The 15,779-nt window shown below is 40.1% G+C and overlaps 2 protein-coding genes across 3 annotated transcripts; one reads left to right on the plus strand and one right to left on the minus strand.

The window, feature by feature from the left end:
• The first annotated feature begins 3,154 nt into the window (after window positions 1-3,154).
• On the plus strand, window positions 3,155-12,737 carry tsen2 (TSEN2 tRNA splicing endonuclease subunit). 2 transcript variants are annotated; one of them, XM_057847156.1, is made up of 11 exons: window positions 3,155-3,618; window positions 6,057-6,123; window positions 6,968-7,007; window positions 7,678-8,008; window positions 8,084-8,158; window positions 8,248-8,298; window positions 8,799-8,943; window positions 9,013-9,049; window positions 10,255-10,366; window positions 10,430-10,519; window positions 10,575-12,737. In XM_057847156.1, the coding sequence occupies exons 1-11, from the start codon at window positions 3,421-3,423 to the stop codon at window positions 10,632-10,634; spliced, it is 1,206 nt and encodes a 401-aa protein (XP_057703139.1). In that variant the 5' UTR covers window positions 3,155-3,420; the 3' UTR covers window positions 10,635-12,737. The 2 variants fall into 2 exon arrangements, with proteins under 2 accessions (XP_057703139.1, XP_057703140.1); XM_057847157.1 differs by lacking the exon at window positions 8,084-8,158 and having other exon boundaries at window positions 7,678-7,861.
• On the minus strand, window positions 12,070-15,696 carry mkrn2os.2 (MKRN2 opposite strand, tandem duplicate 2). The gene is made up of 4 exons (XM_057847158.1): window positions 14,955-15,696; window positions 14,846-14,895; window positions 14,608-14,776; window positions 12,070-13,320 (listed from the first exon to the last, which is right to left on the minus strand). Exons 1-4 carry the CDS (start codon window positions 15,161-15,163, stop codon window positions 13,077-13,079), a joined length of 672 nt encoding a protein of 223 aa, XP_057703141.1. The 5' UTR covers window positions 15,164-15,696; the 3' UTR covers window positions 12,070-13,076.
• Window positions 15,697-15,779: the final 83 nt, after the last annotated feature.

Consider the following 15,779-nt stretch of genomic DNA (forward strand, 5'->3'; position numbering starts at 1 on the left):
AATGTGAGACATTTTTAACATTTGGTCTCCTCCAAGCAAGCTAAAAAAAACAAACCAGTAAAGTTTACATATTTCCCATGAATTTAGGATGTTTCCTAGCCATAGAAATTATCAGAATGTAATCAGAATGAATAGTATCGAACTCGTAAAAAGAATGCGGTATTGTGTCTTACTTTAGCCCATCTAAAGTGCAAACTGAGACAGACTACAAAAAATAAAGGGGTAAAAGACCCAATGAGGAGTAATCATAATATAGCAAATTAGGTGAAAGTTAGAATCTTAATAGGTATCTTGACAACAAGACAATTCAGAATGAATGTCAGAATAGTAACAGCATCCTCGGGTTTGGTCGATTAAACACATTTTTTAAACTCCTGAACTCAAGATCTACAATAACATTATGAAATATATCATCATACATCATAACATAATATGACAAAATTACCCATGGCCAGATCTGTGTCTTCAGCAGACAAGTGGGACCTCAATCTCCTCAGAGCTGCTAAACTACAATTTTCTTTTTGCTGTTTTTCTTTTCGGGTTGTTCTTTTCACAACCAATTTCCGACTGGGATAATGTGGCACATCTGAGTCAGCTAACCAGGCTTATCCAGGTGGACCATGTGCAGTGGATAGATTAGTATCAGTCACTGAATTGTCTGAAACGAGTTGTTCATCTGCAGGTGGATCATCTGTGTAGGAAGGCCATCCAGATCTTCTGCAGTGTTAGGCTGCAGCTCAGGGTTTGGCCTGTCTGACACCACGGATGGAGCAAATGCTTAAACAGAGAAAATTCAGTAGATCTAAATCCAGACGTGATGTTGTGTAGTGTCACTGCTGACATGAAGGAGTGAAATGTGACATCTCACTTTACCCCATCGCCACAATTAAAATAAATAAACCTCTCCTAGCAATACAGGCTAATCTTGAACTAGCATAATCACATGTTGTTTTAAAAAAAAAACAAAAAAAAAACATGTTTAGCACAATAGAAGGAAGCTCTCTTCTTCGTGGACAAGGTGAATTGGTAGGGGCTTGAAACATGATGGTTGCTTGATTACAAATGTGCTCCCTCACTTACTGTAGGTACATATGGTGGTCTCACATTACCTCAGTCTCCCAATTTACATCAATCCATACATTCAAGACATCGACACAACAATAAGTCATAAAGAAAATAAAAACAAATACAAAATAAATACTGAGTACAATATGCTAAGAATTGGCTGGCAGCCAGGAATCATTGTTGACAACCAAAAAAACAACAATTTGGTTGTACAACATTGCCTTGCAGTAAAATAGCGCCGGTAGACATCGTTTGTGTTAGAACAAAAGATTTGAACCTCACGTGGGGCTTAAAAGATACCATTTCCAATAAAGTCCCGAGTTGCAAACGTGACTGCTTCTGCCCTGTATTTACTTAGCTGATGGCCCAAACTCAGAAAATGTTCACAGAGTCATTTGGTTTAGGTCAGGGTTGCTGAGACTATTTTCTCCAAGGGCTGCTTTCAGAAAGATCAGAGGATGCAATGAAAGGGCAAACGTCATTTGTTTAAACAGAGGATCGGATTCGGGTAAAACAAAAAACGATTGGGATTTTAAAATGAATCTTAACTCATTGGCTTGGATCATTCCATCGCTGCCAGACCCTGTCAAATTTGATTGGACCTCTGTCGCCGTTAATGGCAATGAAACATGTTCACTTGATGCCAACCCTCCCAGGTGAAATGGATTTGATGTCAATAACTGTCAATGACAGTCAATGAGATAGTGCTAGCAGTGTAAGGTTATTGCTATAATTACACTACTAAAATGAAGTTTGCAGAACAAAGAACATTTCCAGCGACTGCAAAAAAAACTCAAGAAAATCACAAACGGGATTTAACATAGTTTAACAATACCAAACAAAATACTAAAATTCTACTCATTGTCCTACATTTACTCTAAGATGTCATGTTTTGACTCCTGAGTTAATGAAGAGGCATAGACGGGTTAAATGCATTATTTCGTGTTAAAGACGAAAAGTGCAACAGAATATAGGCTGAATTCAAGATTCTTGGGTGGCCAATATTCAATATTTTCATACTTTGCTGTGGCCAATAAGAACTTGGCATCAGGCTGTAGTTGGCCTGTGGGCCTTAATTTACACACCCCTGATTTATGTTGAATGTGATAGGCAAAATGGATGGCGAGGAACTTGGGTTCCTCTGTGTTGTGGCGTGTAGATTTTCAGAGTTTTTCTTTTGTGAGGTGTTATTTGGTGACCCTTTCTTTTTGTCGGAACATGATCAGCAATATTGTGTGGCTTTTGATATGTTAGGTGCAGATAAACTGTGGAGGCCAAATATTATTTTCAATTGAATATTGCATCATAATACAAAACATACAGTATTTTTAAAAATTCATTTCAGAAACCAACTGGCAACTTTGATATAACGTGTATAGACTTATCGTGTAAAGGCATAAGGCACAATGAATCAACATCACAAAAATATACAGTAGAATATACATTTTTATTTTATTATCATCACTATTATTATATATTCAGATATACAACATAAGTGACATAGTACATTGTTGTCTAAACTTAAATATAACAGAACAGCCTAAGGAATAAGCATTAGTCGTACATTTGAAATCACAATCACACTGGAAATATAATTTTAAAAAAAAGAAAATTAAATAAAGTAACATAAGTAGAGGAAATAAATAAATACATAAATAAACAATTTTTAAACAGTGTGAATTATAGGGTCTATTAGCAAGTTTAAGCTCCTCAAAAATCCTACAGTTTTAAAGCATTTTACCTTCATATATTTCAAGGAAGAAAAATAATATTAAAATAAAATAATTCTTTGTGTAGAATATTAATATTTGAAATAGATTTGAAATATGTATTCTCATGTATGAAAATTTATCAATTATTAAAATTGTGTTAGTGACTATTATAAAGAGATATCATACCATAAAAAAATGTTTCCTCTAGCAAGGCTAGAGAACATTAAAATTTTAGAAAAAAAACAGTCATACAAATCTTCCAAGAATTTAAAAAAGTTATTATTATTGTTATATTTATTTTTACCTGATCAGCAATTTTGACTCTCATTTTGTATGTCTCGCGATACTACGGCAAACCATAAGGCACAAACATTTGACGAACTGTCTGGGGTTCGTTCCTACTCCCTTCCTTAAAACAATAATACAGTTATATATACTATAAATGTGTATATTATCTACCAGTGCTACCCGAAAATTAGTCGGAAACGTGTGAGCGATAACAAGGCTGTAATGGCCAAACATAAGTGAACAGTGAAGTCACCAGGTAAACGCAAAACCTAAGTTCAAGTAGCGGCGGCGGCGTAATCATTTGGCCGGTCGGGTGACCGAGCCTCCTCGGTGTTTGCTGTTGGAAGCCGGCTACATGCAGGCCGAGTTTCGGCCGCCCCGGCGCCGCTGCCGGGTGTACGAGGAGTACGTGGCGCCCCTGCCCGTCAGGAGCCGTAGCTCCCCGGAGAAGGGAAGCGCGTCGAGGCCGACGAGGAGCTATTTCCGAGCAGACATCGTCAACGGGCACGTGCTGGTCACGGATCCAGACCACATCAGCGACATTTACAACCAGGTGACAAAACGACTAAAACTAAACGCTTTACCACTTGCCAACTTTAGCTTACTGGCATTTTTAAAACTCAAACTAAGGAAACAATCAAAACCCATCTGAGCTGTTCAAACTGAGAAGCATCTTGTCCGTATATGATATGAACTAACTAACTAAACTAACCGACTAACTCCCGTAGACTGCTGGCCAAAAGTATTGGCACCCCTGCAATATTGTCAGATAATGCTCAATTTGTCCCAGAAAATGATTGCAATTACAAATGCTTTAGTAGTAATATCTTCATTTATTTTGCTTGCAGTGAAAAAACACGAACGAGAATGAAAAAAAAATTAAATCATTATCATTTTACACAAAACACCAAAAATGGGCCATACAAAAGTATTTGCACCCTCTGAGCATAATACTTGGTAGCACAACCTTTAGACAAAATAACAGCGAACAACCGCGTCCGGTTTCCATCAAGGAGTTTCTTACAATGCTCTGCTGGAATTTTATACCATTCTTCTTTGGCCAACTGCTCCAGGTCTCTGAGATTTGAAGGGTGCCTTCACCAAACAGCCATTTTCAGATCTCACCACTGTTGTTCTATGGGATCCAGGTCTGGACTCATTGGTGGCCACTTTAGAAGTCTCCAGTGCATTCTCTCAAACCATTGTCTCGTGCTTTTTGAAGTGTGTTTTGCGTCATTGTCCTACTGGAAGACCAATGACCTCTGAGGGAGACCCAGCTTTGTCACACTGGGCCCTACATTATGCTGCAAAATGTGTTTGTAGTCTTCAGACTTCATAATGCCATGCACACACTCAAGCAGTCCAGCGCCAGAGGTAGCAAAGCAACCCCAAAACATCAGGGGACCTGCGCCATGTTTGACTGTGAGGACTGCATTATTTTCTTTGAAGGCCTCGTTTTTTTCCCCCTGTAAATTCTTATGTTGATGCCTTTTCCCAAAAAGCTACTTTTGTCTCATCTGACCAGCGAACATTCTTCCAAAACATTTTTGGCTTTGTCAGGTAAGTTTTGGCAAACTCCAGCTGGCTATTTTATGTCTCTGGGTCATAAGTGGGGTATTCCTAGGTATCCTACCATAGAGTCCCTTTTCATTCAGACGCCAGCAGATAGTATGGGTTGACACTGTTGTACCCTTGGACTGCAAGACAGCTTGAACTTGTTTGGATGTTAGTCGAGGTTCTTTATCCACCATCTCCACAATCTTTTGTTGAAATCTCTCGTCAATTTTTCCTTTTCCGTCCACATCTAGGGAGGTCAGCCAAAGTGCCATGGGCTTTAGACTTATTGATGACACTGCGCACGGTAGACACTGGAACATTCAGGTCTTTGAAGATGGACTTGTAGCCTTGACATGCTTCCTCACAATTTTCAGACAGTTCTTTGGTCTTCTTTCTTTTCTCCATGCTGAATGTGGTACAGACAAGGACACAGGACAGCAGTTGAGTCAACTTTAATCCATTTTAACTGGCTGAAAGTGTGATTTAGTCATTGACACCACCTGTTATGTGCCATAGGTAAGTAACAGGTGCTGTTAATTACACAAATTAGAGAAGCATCACATGATTTTTCAAAGGGTGCCAATACTTTTGTCCAGCCCATTTTTGGAGTTTTGTGCAAAATGATAATGATTTAATTTTTTTTTTCATTCTCTTTGTTTTTTTCATTGCAAGCAAAATAAATGAAGATATTACTACCAAAGCATTTGTAATTGCAATCATTTTCTGGGAGAAATTGACCATTATCTGACAAAATTGCAGGGGTGCCAATACTTTTGGCCAGCAGTGTAAGCGACCTGAGTACTGGTGGAACTGCTTTGTTATTTACTCTTTGGTTGACGGTGAATGTTCAATCCATTTCGACTAGGAGATGATAGCAGCAAACGCTACCCCCCCCCACACACACACACACACACACTTTAACATGAGCTTGGACAGCCAGTCCAGTTAAAATGAAGTGGACATCTGTTAATTGTAGGCTATGAGTAGATTTTGGGTTGCTTCCTTGTTCAAGTTAAGGTATTTATGGGACACTTCCTATACATTTTGGGTCACTTCCGGTCACTTCTTGTACATTTATTACGTTATATCATTTCCTGTCACTTTCTGATGGTTTTTGTACCTTCTTGGATGACTTCTGGTACATTCATTGGTTACTTTTCCTGTTGGTTTTGGGGCACTGTTGATTTTTTGGGTTAGTTTCTAATGAATTTGGGGCAATTCAAAGCAGTTTCATTAAAAAATAAAGACCAATGGCGCAAAACAGAAAGACTTCATGATAAAATAACATTTCTTTTTGTTGTATTTGTTGTATTAAAAATAACATTGAGAATTTAATAATAATGAGTGGAATTATTTAGTATCCATCGATGGTACTGAAAGAGTTCAAATGTGGCAAATTTTGAGCGGAGCGAAAGAAACTTCTTGTTCTTTCAGGGGTATTTCGGGAAAGGCATCCTGTCCCGAGCGAGACCCGAGTACACCATCTTCAACCAGTGGCGGGGTGAGTTGACACTTGAAAGTAGTGCTGCAATGATTAATCAATTAACTCGAGTAATTTGATTGGAAAAAAGCTTCGAACCAAATTATGCTGCTTCGAGGATTCGTTTAATTAGTGGTGTTGTAATAGTTTTTTTGAAAGTGTTTCCATTTAGTTTTATTGATTTGGGTGGATACACTGCCCTCTAATGGCAACACTAATAATAACTCATCGAACATGGCTTGAATCCAGCTGCTCCCTGTTAAGACTAACATGAGGAAATTTTTTGTTTTCGGTAATATGTTGTTTCTATGCATTTATTATTTAGTTTAGAAGTATATTTACCAACCTTTCTTTTGTGAATGTGTGTTTGAACGATATGTTAAGAGCATTGTAAAACAAAACAAAACAAAAAAGTTAGCATTTTATAGCATTAAAGCTAGTGGACTTTAGCTATACAAGTTATCCAATTGTTCTTTTGGTCGTACTTGGATCCTCATTTATTTCTTTGTTCAATCATTTGAAGCTAAGCTCAGGGATTTCAATTTATTTTTTAAATGAAAATGCAATTGTGCATTGTTTAAAGAAACACTCAGGTATTTTGTATTTGCATTTACTGCTCTTTTGAAAGTGCAATCTTTGCAAGCCAAAATGTTATAGCAAGCATGACCACCTGTGTCTTTGTTTTCCATCTCCTAAAATTTATTCTGCAATGCATTAAATGTTTTTAATGCGATTACTTGAGTATTCGAACAAAGTAATCGATAGATTAATCGATTACTTAAATAATCGATAGCTGCAGCCCTACTTAAAAATCAATACATCATTCATTCAATTGGTACATTGCTACATTCATTTGCTCTCACAGATCACCAAGGCTTCCTACTTCCTGTTGTCACATGCACGAGGTGAGTGACACCACTTACTGGTTAGGTGATCTTTAGTGAGAGGGTTGGGAGCGAATTAATGAATGTAGCATAAGTAATGTTCATTCGCTGCCAGCCCTTCCACTTCAAATGGATTGGAGGTCTATAAGTGATAAACCTATTAAAGTGTTTTTCACCTTTCCCAGTTTGTTTTTAATTTTTGTGGAATTATGTTTTGTTTTTTTCCGCTTTTTTGCAGCGTTTGCGTTTTGTATGGTCAGGGTTTTTCGATCCAAATTTGGATCATTAACTGCAAAAACCACACAAAAATAGGAAAGAAGATGGAAAGTGCGAAAAACAACAAATAACTCTGGAACCCCAAAAATAGATGAAAACACAGTGAAAAACCTTGCGCCCCTTGAGAAATAGTGAAAAATCACAGAAATTTTAGTTTTTCAGTTGGAATTTTTTTGCGTTTTTTGTAATTTTCGCAGTCTTCCTGTTTTTTCCGCCTTTACAGTTTTTTTCCCTTGATTTTTTTTTATGAAGATTGGAATCTGACTGAAAATCTGCGAAAACCACTGAATTTTATTTGGTATATGTAAACTGCAGAATACGCCCAAAACAGCATGATTTAAAGCTCAAAAAGGGCAGAGAAACATTTCAAAATCCCTTATCAGGGAAACAGGCCTTTCTTGGTTGGGCCCCACAGGTACGAGGAGCTGCTCGGGTGGGCCGAGTCAGCGCTCTTGGCTCAGGGCTCAGCTCGGGAGTCTGTCGACGAAACTCTGTTACGACTACGACAGCCCGTTGGAGAAGACGAGCTGGGGCGGCTATCGGAGAACGGGAACGGGGCGGAGAACCTCAATCCGGACCCGGAGACCGAAAGGAACAAGGTCGGTCCCAGCCCGAGCCCTGACGACTCTGACTCTTGCGACGACTCTGACACCGACAACGACTCTGACCGCTCCAGCGACGACGACGACTCAGGCACTTTAGTTCCGGGTCCTGGTTTTGTCCTGGTGGTGCCCAACGACGAAGCGGTGAGTGCGCGGTTTGCTTTTCAAACGGTTTTTGGCAAAGATTTGTAGCCAATCAAGCAGTTCGCGTTGTTCCAGGTCGCCGCAGAACCGCCACAACTAAGACGGAATCCTTTAAGGATGACAGAATATCTCCAACTCAGCCTGGAGGAGGTCCACAACGTGTTTTTTTCTGTTCCTGTCGACTGATTGACCTGTCTGGACTTGTCAGTAATTGTCCGTTTGTCCGCGTGTGCCTACAGGCATTCTTCCTAGTCTACGCCCTGGGCTGCCTTTCTGTCCACCTGGAGCAGGTAATTAATTAGCCTTTATGCTCACCTTTAAGCTTTAACCCCTTGAGGTCGCAAGTGAATGACTGACATTCCACATCAAAACAGGGGCAATACTTTTTGAGCATAGAGGTCACTAACTTGCACCATACATAAAATCATATTATTATTATTTTTCAAATTTTAGTATTATTGTTACACCGATTCCATGTCTTGGCTCCCTATACCGATTCCGACACCCAGCTGTGTGATATAGGCCAGTGCCAATACTGTACTGATCAATTTTTGGGGAAAAAAAGCCATTTTTTCTTTTAATACTGAATTATTGTTAGTCTTTGCTATCATGGCCTGGTGCTAGATGTCCTATCTGAATGGTTGTTCATTGCCCAGCCCTCCCACTTAAAATGGAGTGGACATCCACTAGTGATAAACTCATTAAACTAAACTCATAAACTCACGAGATGCAGAGCGGAAGTCGTTGCGTGTCGTGCCCGAGTGGACTTTTTGTCCTTTGTCATGGGCAGGAGCCGCTGTCCATCACGCATCTCTGGAGGCACTTTATCTCACTGCGTCCGGACTTTGTCAGCTCCTACGCGGCCTACCACCACTTTCGCAGCAGGGGCTGGGTCCCCAAAGGAGGGAGTGGTGCAAAATACGGAGTGGACATGGGTGAGAAAACCACCGGTGTCGCGTCACGGGACTGCCGCTCTTATGCTAATTATGCACCCCCCCCCCCAGTCTTATACAGGAAAGGTCCTCCTTTCTACCACTCCAGGTAGGCAAGACTTTAAACTAGCCTGGGTGTTCAAAAAAATCATTAAAAGTACTGTATATAATTTATAATGTTTATGAACAATACTTTTTTACTCCATGCATGGTCCACCAGTGACCACAGAGCCCTAGTAGTATTACGAGATTTACGACTTAATATTGTAATATTACAATTTTTTTCTCGTAATATTACGAGACCTGATTATTTTTGTAATATATGAGATTAAAGTCGTAATATTACTTTACAACTTTTCTAGTAACATTACATAATTTTGCAAAATATGAGGAAAATTTTAATTTATTAGGGGAACCAAGTCTTATTCAGTGATTTGAGTCGTTATATTGCGTATCCTTACTTAAAAGGCAGCTGAAGAGTTCTTGAGCATTTTACTAGCTTTAAATGTATTGAATGCATCATTCACTGTCTCAAAACTCATGTTACAAACAAAAAATGAATTGACCGCGCAGTTTTTGAGTTACAACCATGGCAACACCTTAGCAACGAGGGACGTGCCCACTGCCGCCCGCTACCTGATGATGTAACTTCCAGGAGGCCTCGCCACCACTTCAGCACAGAAGTATAGCACCACGCTAGCCTCGCTAGATATTGCAAACATTTTCTGGGTTTTACTTGCGAGATTCATCATGCCATCTCGATGTGTAGCGATGAATTGCTCAGACGAAGGCTCGAGACTCTGGGTGGCCCAAAAAACTTCTTCTGCAAGGATTTGGACATGTTTTGTGACAGTCAATTTGATTTAGCTAATTTAGTTAAATAAGCCGCACTGCAACCATACATGAGTTGTACAAACATACGTAACATCACGACTTAAACCTTCTAATATTTAATCTCGTACTGTTACGAGAATAGTCATGTGGTAATATGGGGGGGTATTATTATGATATTAAGTCATAATACGTACAATGGAACTTTTTCATATTATGAGAAAGCAAGTATAAATGTTCTGTAAATTTATGTAATACGAGAAAAAAAAATGATAATCATACATAATCATTTATGTAATATATTACCTAAAGATACGTACTTGGCATAACTTTAATCTAATAATACAGTATTACGATTTATTTCTAATAATGACTTTAATCCCATTTTAATATGAATGACTTTATTCTTGTAATAGTATGACTTTTTTTCTCATATGCCATCGTACTTCTTCACTCAAATCGAGTATGGAATTTTTTCCTCAGTTATTCAGTGGTTGTGGAAAAGGCGGACGAGCGTTTTGAGGGTTCCACACTGCGGCCTTTCTCCTGGCGTTCTCTGGCCACCCTAAGCAGAATCACCGCTACCGTCTCAAAGGTGAACGCTTTCGCCACTGCGCGTCCGGGGATAGGCAAAATAAATCGACTTTTGTCCTCGCAGGAGCTCCTCCTGTGTTACGTTGTCCATCCGGTCGATTTAACGGAAGCTGAACTGGCCTCGCCAGAGTGTCTGAGCCGGCTGAAGATTCAGGTACGCTCCCCTTCCATGGCGTCAGTTTCGTCCAGTGACCCACGTCTTTTTGCAGGAGGTGGTGGTCAGCAGGTGGGTGTCTTCCAAAGAACGGGCCGAGCATGAAGACATCTGATAAGCTGACGGAGAGCTACGTTGCTGTGAAGTTTCTACGACCGTAATACGTTTCATTCACTGACAGCCCACCAATTTCAAATGGATTGGACTTCTACCAATCTGTTAATGGCAGCCAATGAGTTAAATCAGTGTCTGACAATGAGCAATGACTTTACATTCGTGTGAGTATTCACAACTTTAGTATTAAGAAAAATATACTATATGTACAAGTGTATATATATATTTTTTTCAACGTTGTATTAGGGATGAACCCGGTCAGATCACGTGATTGGAAATCTGGCCCGATGACATCACTTTCAGGTATTTTTTCTGCTGGGAAAAAAAACTGCGCTAATTTTTACTCAAAACACCAGGACAAAGTGCAATTTTTTTGGTCGGGGATATTTCATGCTTTTATTGTTTGTTTTTAATTTTAATGTGTTTTGATAAGAAATGATCACTTACGTTTGTCTTTTTGAAAAACTAAATTCAGTGTATTTTCTGGTTTACAGACATGAACGTGTCATGTCCTTCTGCAGTATGCTCAGGTCTGAAGGGATTAATTTTTTATTTTTTTTTTAAGTATTAACTCATTGGTTGCTATTAATGGTGATATACATCCAAGCCATTTTGACTGGGAAGGCTCAGCCCTCCACTCAAATTGGTTTGGATGTCTATCGCCATCAATGGCAGTGAAACATGATCGTTCAATGCCAGCCTTCTCAGTTGAAATGGATTTGATTTTGGCTACATCCTGTAATTTTCAGACTATAAGATGCTACTTTTTCCCCTCATTTTGAATCCTATGGCTTATAGTCCAGTGTGTCTTATTTGTTGATTTATTTTGGTTACTGGGTAACTTTTTATTTGACAGCGGCGTCATTAGACTGTCATAAGGAGGCCTGTCGCGATAACAAATTTTAGTAGGTGATATATTGTGTCGTATATTATTGCCGATATACGATATTGTCAATTTCTTTAACCAGTTCAACCAATAGTGTGACTATACATCCTAATAAATTAGCTATTGAAATGCAATGAATTGTTATTCTTAAACGTAAACTATATTTTTTTTAAAAAGCCAAATTATTCATTACTAATCAGATTTTTTATAATGGGTGTGATTTTAAAGCTATTCTGACTTTAGAATCTGAAGTATGTGAGATTAAGAAATCTTTACTTACATGTTGAACATGACGTGCTTTTCATATCAAATCAAATTTATTTCAATAGTGAAATGTTCACTGGAAGTAAGCCACTGACCGTAACCTTGACACTCGGTAAAAAAAAAATTACTCAAGAAACCCCCCCCCAAAAAAAGTGCATTTCTATTTTTGTCATGCCTACAAACATGCAAAACAGCGGGTTTTCACGTTTGAGGTGTCACCATTTAACCACAAGTTTGCGTTTAGGACAAGACTGTCAATGTTTTATAGCAGGCTAAAGTGGCTAGAAGATGGTCTTTTTTCCCCCCATTAGCCTCAATGTAGCAATGCTAACGTTTTACAATGTTTAATATAGATGTATTTTCTTAGTTTTTATGTCTGAACTAATTCTACAGTGTTGATGACCAATAAACATCTGTGAACAGAAATGGAGTCAACACGAACATGTGCCGAGTGCACGCTACACACGCAAGCAGCGATAAATTGCAGCCGGGAAATCTCACTTTTGAATGGATGTAAAAGATCCGAGTTGGACATAAATGGAGTGAGTGACAAAATTTGCTGGATGACACTTAATGACATCTGTCATAAGCATTCACGAATGCCCATGACAGTGTCATGTCATAATTATGACCGTCTTATGACGTCGCTGTCAAATTAGGTATTACCCGTTAATATCTTTCAGTGTAAATATCCCATAATACAGTCAGGAGAGCTGCGTCATATAGTCTGGTGCGGTTTATAAACAAATGCCAATTTCGTGTCAAATTTAGTGGGTGGTGGCCTATAGTCAGGTGCGGCTTATATTCTGAAAATTACGGTATGTATATACTGTGTATATAATAGCGGATATATATGCTCACAGTACATATTATACTACAGTATATATAACTAACTACTGAAACTTTGCAGAACAAATAAAATGTTTATTTGCAACCTCATTTTGTGCTGCACAACTGATTTGCCATAAAAAAATGGAATATTTTCGACACTCCTACTACACTAACGCTCCTCCTTCTACTCCTACTTTGCTACTTGTTCATATAATCATTTTTTTAATAAGGCTATAATGTTAGAATAGCTTTGTTCAAATTTGGGGTGGGGAATTTAGATGTATGGCATCAGCCAATACCAGCCAGCAGAGTATCTGTGCCTAGTAAATACAGTACTACACTGGAGACTAGTTCACTTTTGTGACCACTTTTTCACAATATTGTCATTCTGGTAGAAAATGGAGTAGGATTGACTTTGAGATGGGATTTTAATTTCGCAACACGCAACTTTAAATTCCAAGATTAAGGAAGGTGATCAGGCTGGGGTCCCGATGGCCCTGCAGGCATGTCCATCACATAGAACTGATGTTGTTGCAGGTGTCTGCGAAGCGCTGCATACTTGCACGCTCTGCTCACGGCGGGAGCGATGACATCGCGCGTCAAGTCGTCTCTGCTCAAGCTGGCTCTGCCGTGACCCTCCGCCGCCAGCACACCGTTGATGAACGCCACACAGAACGTCAGACAGTTGTGAGAGTCCTCGCAGAAACTGAGACCCGCACACAAAAATGGTTACAAGGAAAAAAATATTGCACCGATACAGCACTAAAATCCGTATAGGGGAGTACTAGGATTCGGAGTCTGTAACCAAAAATTGTTATCTGTGCAAAACTAATTCACACACGTGACAAATGAAACCTTCTGTCAGTACTCTGTTTCAATTCAGGCTGAATTTGGCCTCCAAAGACCAGACATTGTCTTGGGACTACGACTTTTATATGGGATCGGAACTTTCTCTTGGGATCAGAACATTCCCTTGGTTTTAAGACTAAACCTCTCAGGACTAGGACCTTCTCTGAGCACAAGAATCTTTGGGCAAGAACCTTCATTTTGGATTGGATGGGGACCATCACTAAACACTAGTCTTATTTTGGTATTTAAAAAATAAAACTTCTTGTTTCACATTTAGCATCTACAACCCTCTTTTGGGGTGAGACACTTTTGTGACATGAACCTGTTAATTCACTTCAAATCTGACTGTTCCCTTTGAACGAGTACCATCTGGATGGACAAGACCGTTCTCTTGGGACTAAAACCTGGTCTTATGATTATAACCTTATCTCAGGTCAGGCATATTTCATAAAGACTAGAACTTTCACACAGGAGTAAAACGTTCATTTGGAATAAAACAATACTTTTGGGGAAATTATGATCTCTAAAGACTAGATTATTCCCCTTGGGACTAAAATCTGATCTCACAATTAAAACCTTATCTCAAGACAAGTACACTTTGTTAACTAAAAGCTTCTCTTAGGATAAGGGTGGGCAAACTTCCACAAAGGGCTGCAGTCGGTGTGGGTTTTCATTGCAACCCATCAAGAGGACACTTTTTCACCAATCTGGTGTCTTACAAGTGCAATCTGTCAATTGCAGTCAGGTGCTGCTTCTTTCCCCGGGCTCCTCACTGGATAAACTGCTTGTGCTGGATCAGTTGTAATAAAGACGAGGACCCACTGCGGCCCTTGAGGACTGACTTCCCCACCCCCGTTTTAAGACTAGAGCCTTTTCTTGTACTATAGTTTTTGTACCATTTGTACCACGAGACTGGAATGTTAATCTGGATCTAGAGGGTACTTGTCTGTAACTTGAGACTATGAACGTCTCTTGGGATTTTGAGGGTTTCTTGATATGAGTACTATTGCCATCATTTGTCACTAGGACATTCTTTTGGTACTGGTATTTTCTCTGGAGACTAGAACAGATTAAGAACTGAATCCGAAGAATTATGGACCAGTTGCCTCAGTCTGATTATCTTTGTCAGTTCATTTGCGTGTACCTGCGACAGGTTGGGTCCCACATGGGTCCACGTGAGAACTGCTCCAGGTACCGGTCCCACTGGGCCAGGAGGTGGAACATGTCAGGTCTGACCAGAGGGACGCTCAGGCAGCGGTCCCAGCCGTGCCGGTCTTGCACTACGCCCCTCTCTGTGTAGTTGTACACCATGCCTACACGCCCACATTCTGACCTTCAGAGGCAACAGCTCGTTTTCAGACCAACGTTGTCTTTGAGCTCACCTGAAGTGTTGGAGATTCCAGTGTGAAGTTCCGATGTCCCATCAAAGTCTCTGAAGGACATCAATGCGTCACTTACTTGTACTTATCAACACTGCGTGTGTGTGCCTACCCGCCGGCGTGGCGGTCAACAGGCGCGACTAGGAGGCAGCAGGGCGTTTTGTGTCCATCGCCGAGCGGATCGGGGAGGCTGACCGGAGCCTGGTGCAGGCGTCTTCCCGCTAAAGCCTCGCCGCAAGCAGGACAAAGTAGTGGCAGAGAGAAGCAGAAGATATCGTTGAGGCACTCGTGCCGCACTCGCAAGACACCGGGCTCCTCCATGGCGTCGCACCGCCGGTGTAACGTGACCAGCTAGCCCTATTGGGTCACACAGGAACGATAGCTGCGCTTCGGGTGTTGACTTTCATGCCGGTCGACCAGCTCAAATGTCAATGTTGTCAATCAAACATCAAAGAAACCCAGGTGTCCCTCCTGTTGGCTGTAGTGTGATCAAAAATATCGTTACCGAAATGTTGTATCCTGATAAGATATTTGATTGCAAAAGTATCAATACTCCTTTGTTTTTTTCACGAGCACACTTTCATTCAGTCAACCCTCCTTGTCAAAAGGGATTGGAATCCAGCCCCAGTGGCACTGAAAGATGAGAATTCACAGCCAGTCCTCCTAGTTTACAGTGTATCACAAAAGTGAGGACACCCGTCACATTCCTGCAGATATTTAAGTATATCTTTTCATGGGACAACACTGACAAAATGACACTTTGACACAACGAAAAGTAGTCTGTGTGCAGCTTATATAATGATTCATTTTCTACTCAAAATATAGCCATTAATCTCCAAACCCCTGGCAACAAAAGTGAGTACACCGCGTGAGAACTACGTACATCCCTAAATGTCCAAATTGAGTACTGCTTGTCATTTTCCTTCCAAAATGTCAT

Source organism: Corythoichthys intestinalis, chromosome 9, assembly GCF_030265065.1.
Source record: "Corythoichthys intestinalis isolate RoL2023-P3 chromosome 9, ASM3026506v1, whole genome shotgun sequence".
NCBI lineage: Eukaryota > Metazoa > Chordata > Actinopteri > Syngnathiformes > Syngnathidae > Corythoichthys > Corythoichthys intestinalis.

Bases quoted from the DNA above. Each gene is read 5' to 3' on its own strand.
- tsen2 (XM_057847156.1), top strand. From the start codon at position 3,421: ATGCAGGCCGAGTTTCGGCCGCCCCGGCGCCGCTGCCGGGTGTACGAG. The intron at 8,009-8,083 runs GTGAGTGCGCGG...GCGTTGTTCCAG, and splicing joins TGGTGCCCAACGACGAAGCG to GTCGCCGCAGAACCGCCACA. The intron at 9,050-10,254 runs GTAGGCAAGACT...TTTTTTCCTCAG, and splicing joins CCTCCTTTCTACCACTCCAG to TTATTCAGTGGTTGTGGAAA.
- mkrn2os.2 (XM_057847158.1), bottom strand. From the start codon at position 15,163: ATGGAGGAGCCCGGTGTCTTGCGAGTGCGGCACGAGTGCCTCAACGAT. The intron at 14,896-14,954 runs GTAGGCACACAC...GATGTCCTTCAG, and splicing joins GTTGACCGCCACGCCGGCGG to AGACTTTGATGGGACATCGG. The intron at 14,777-14,845 runs GTGAGCTCAAAG...GTGGGCGTGTAG, and splicing joins TGGAATCTCCAACACTTCAG to GCATGGTGTACAACTACACA.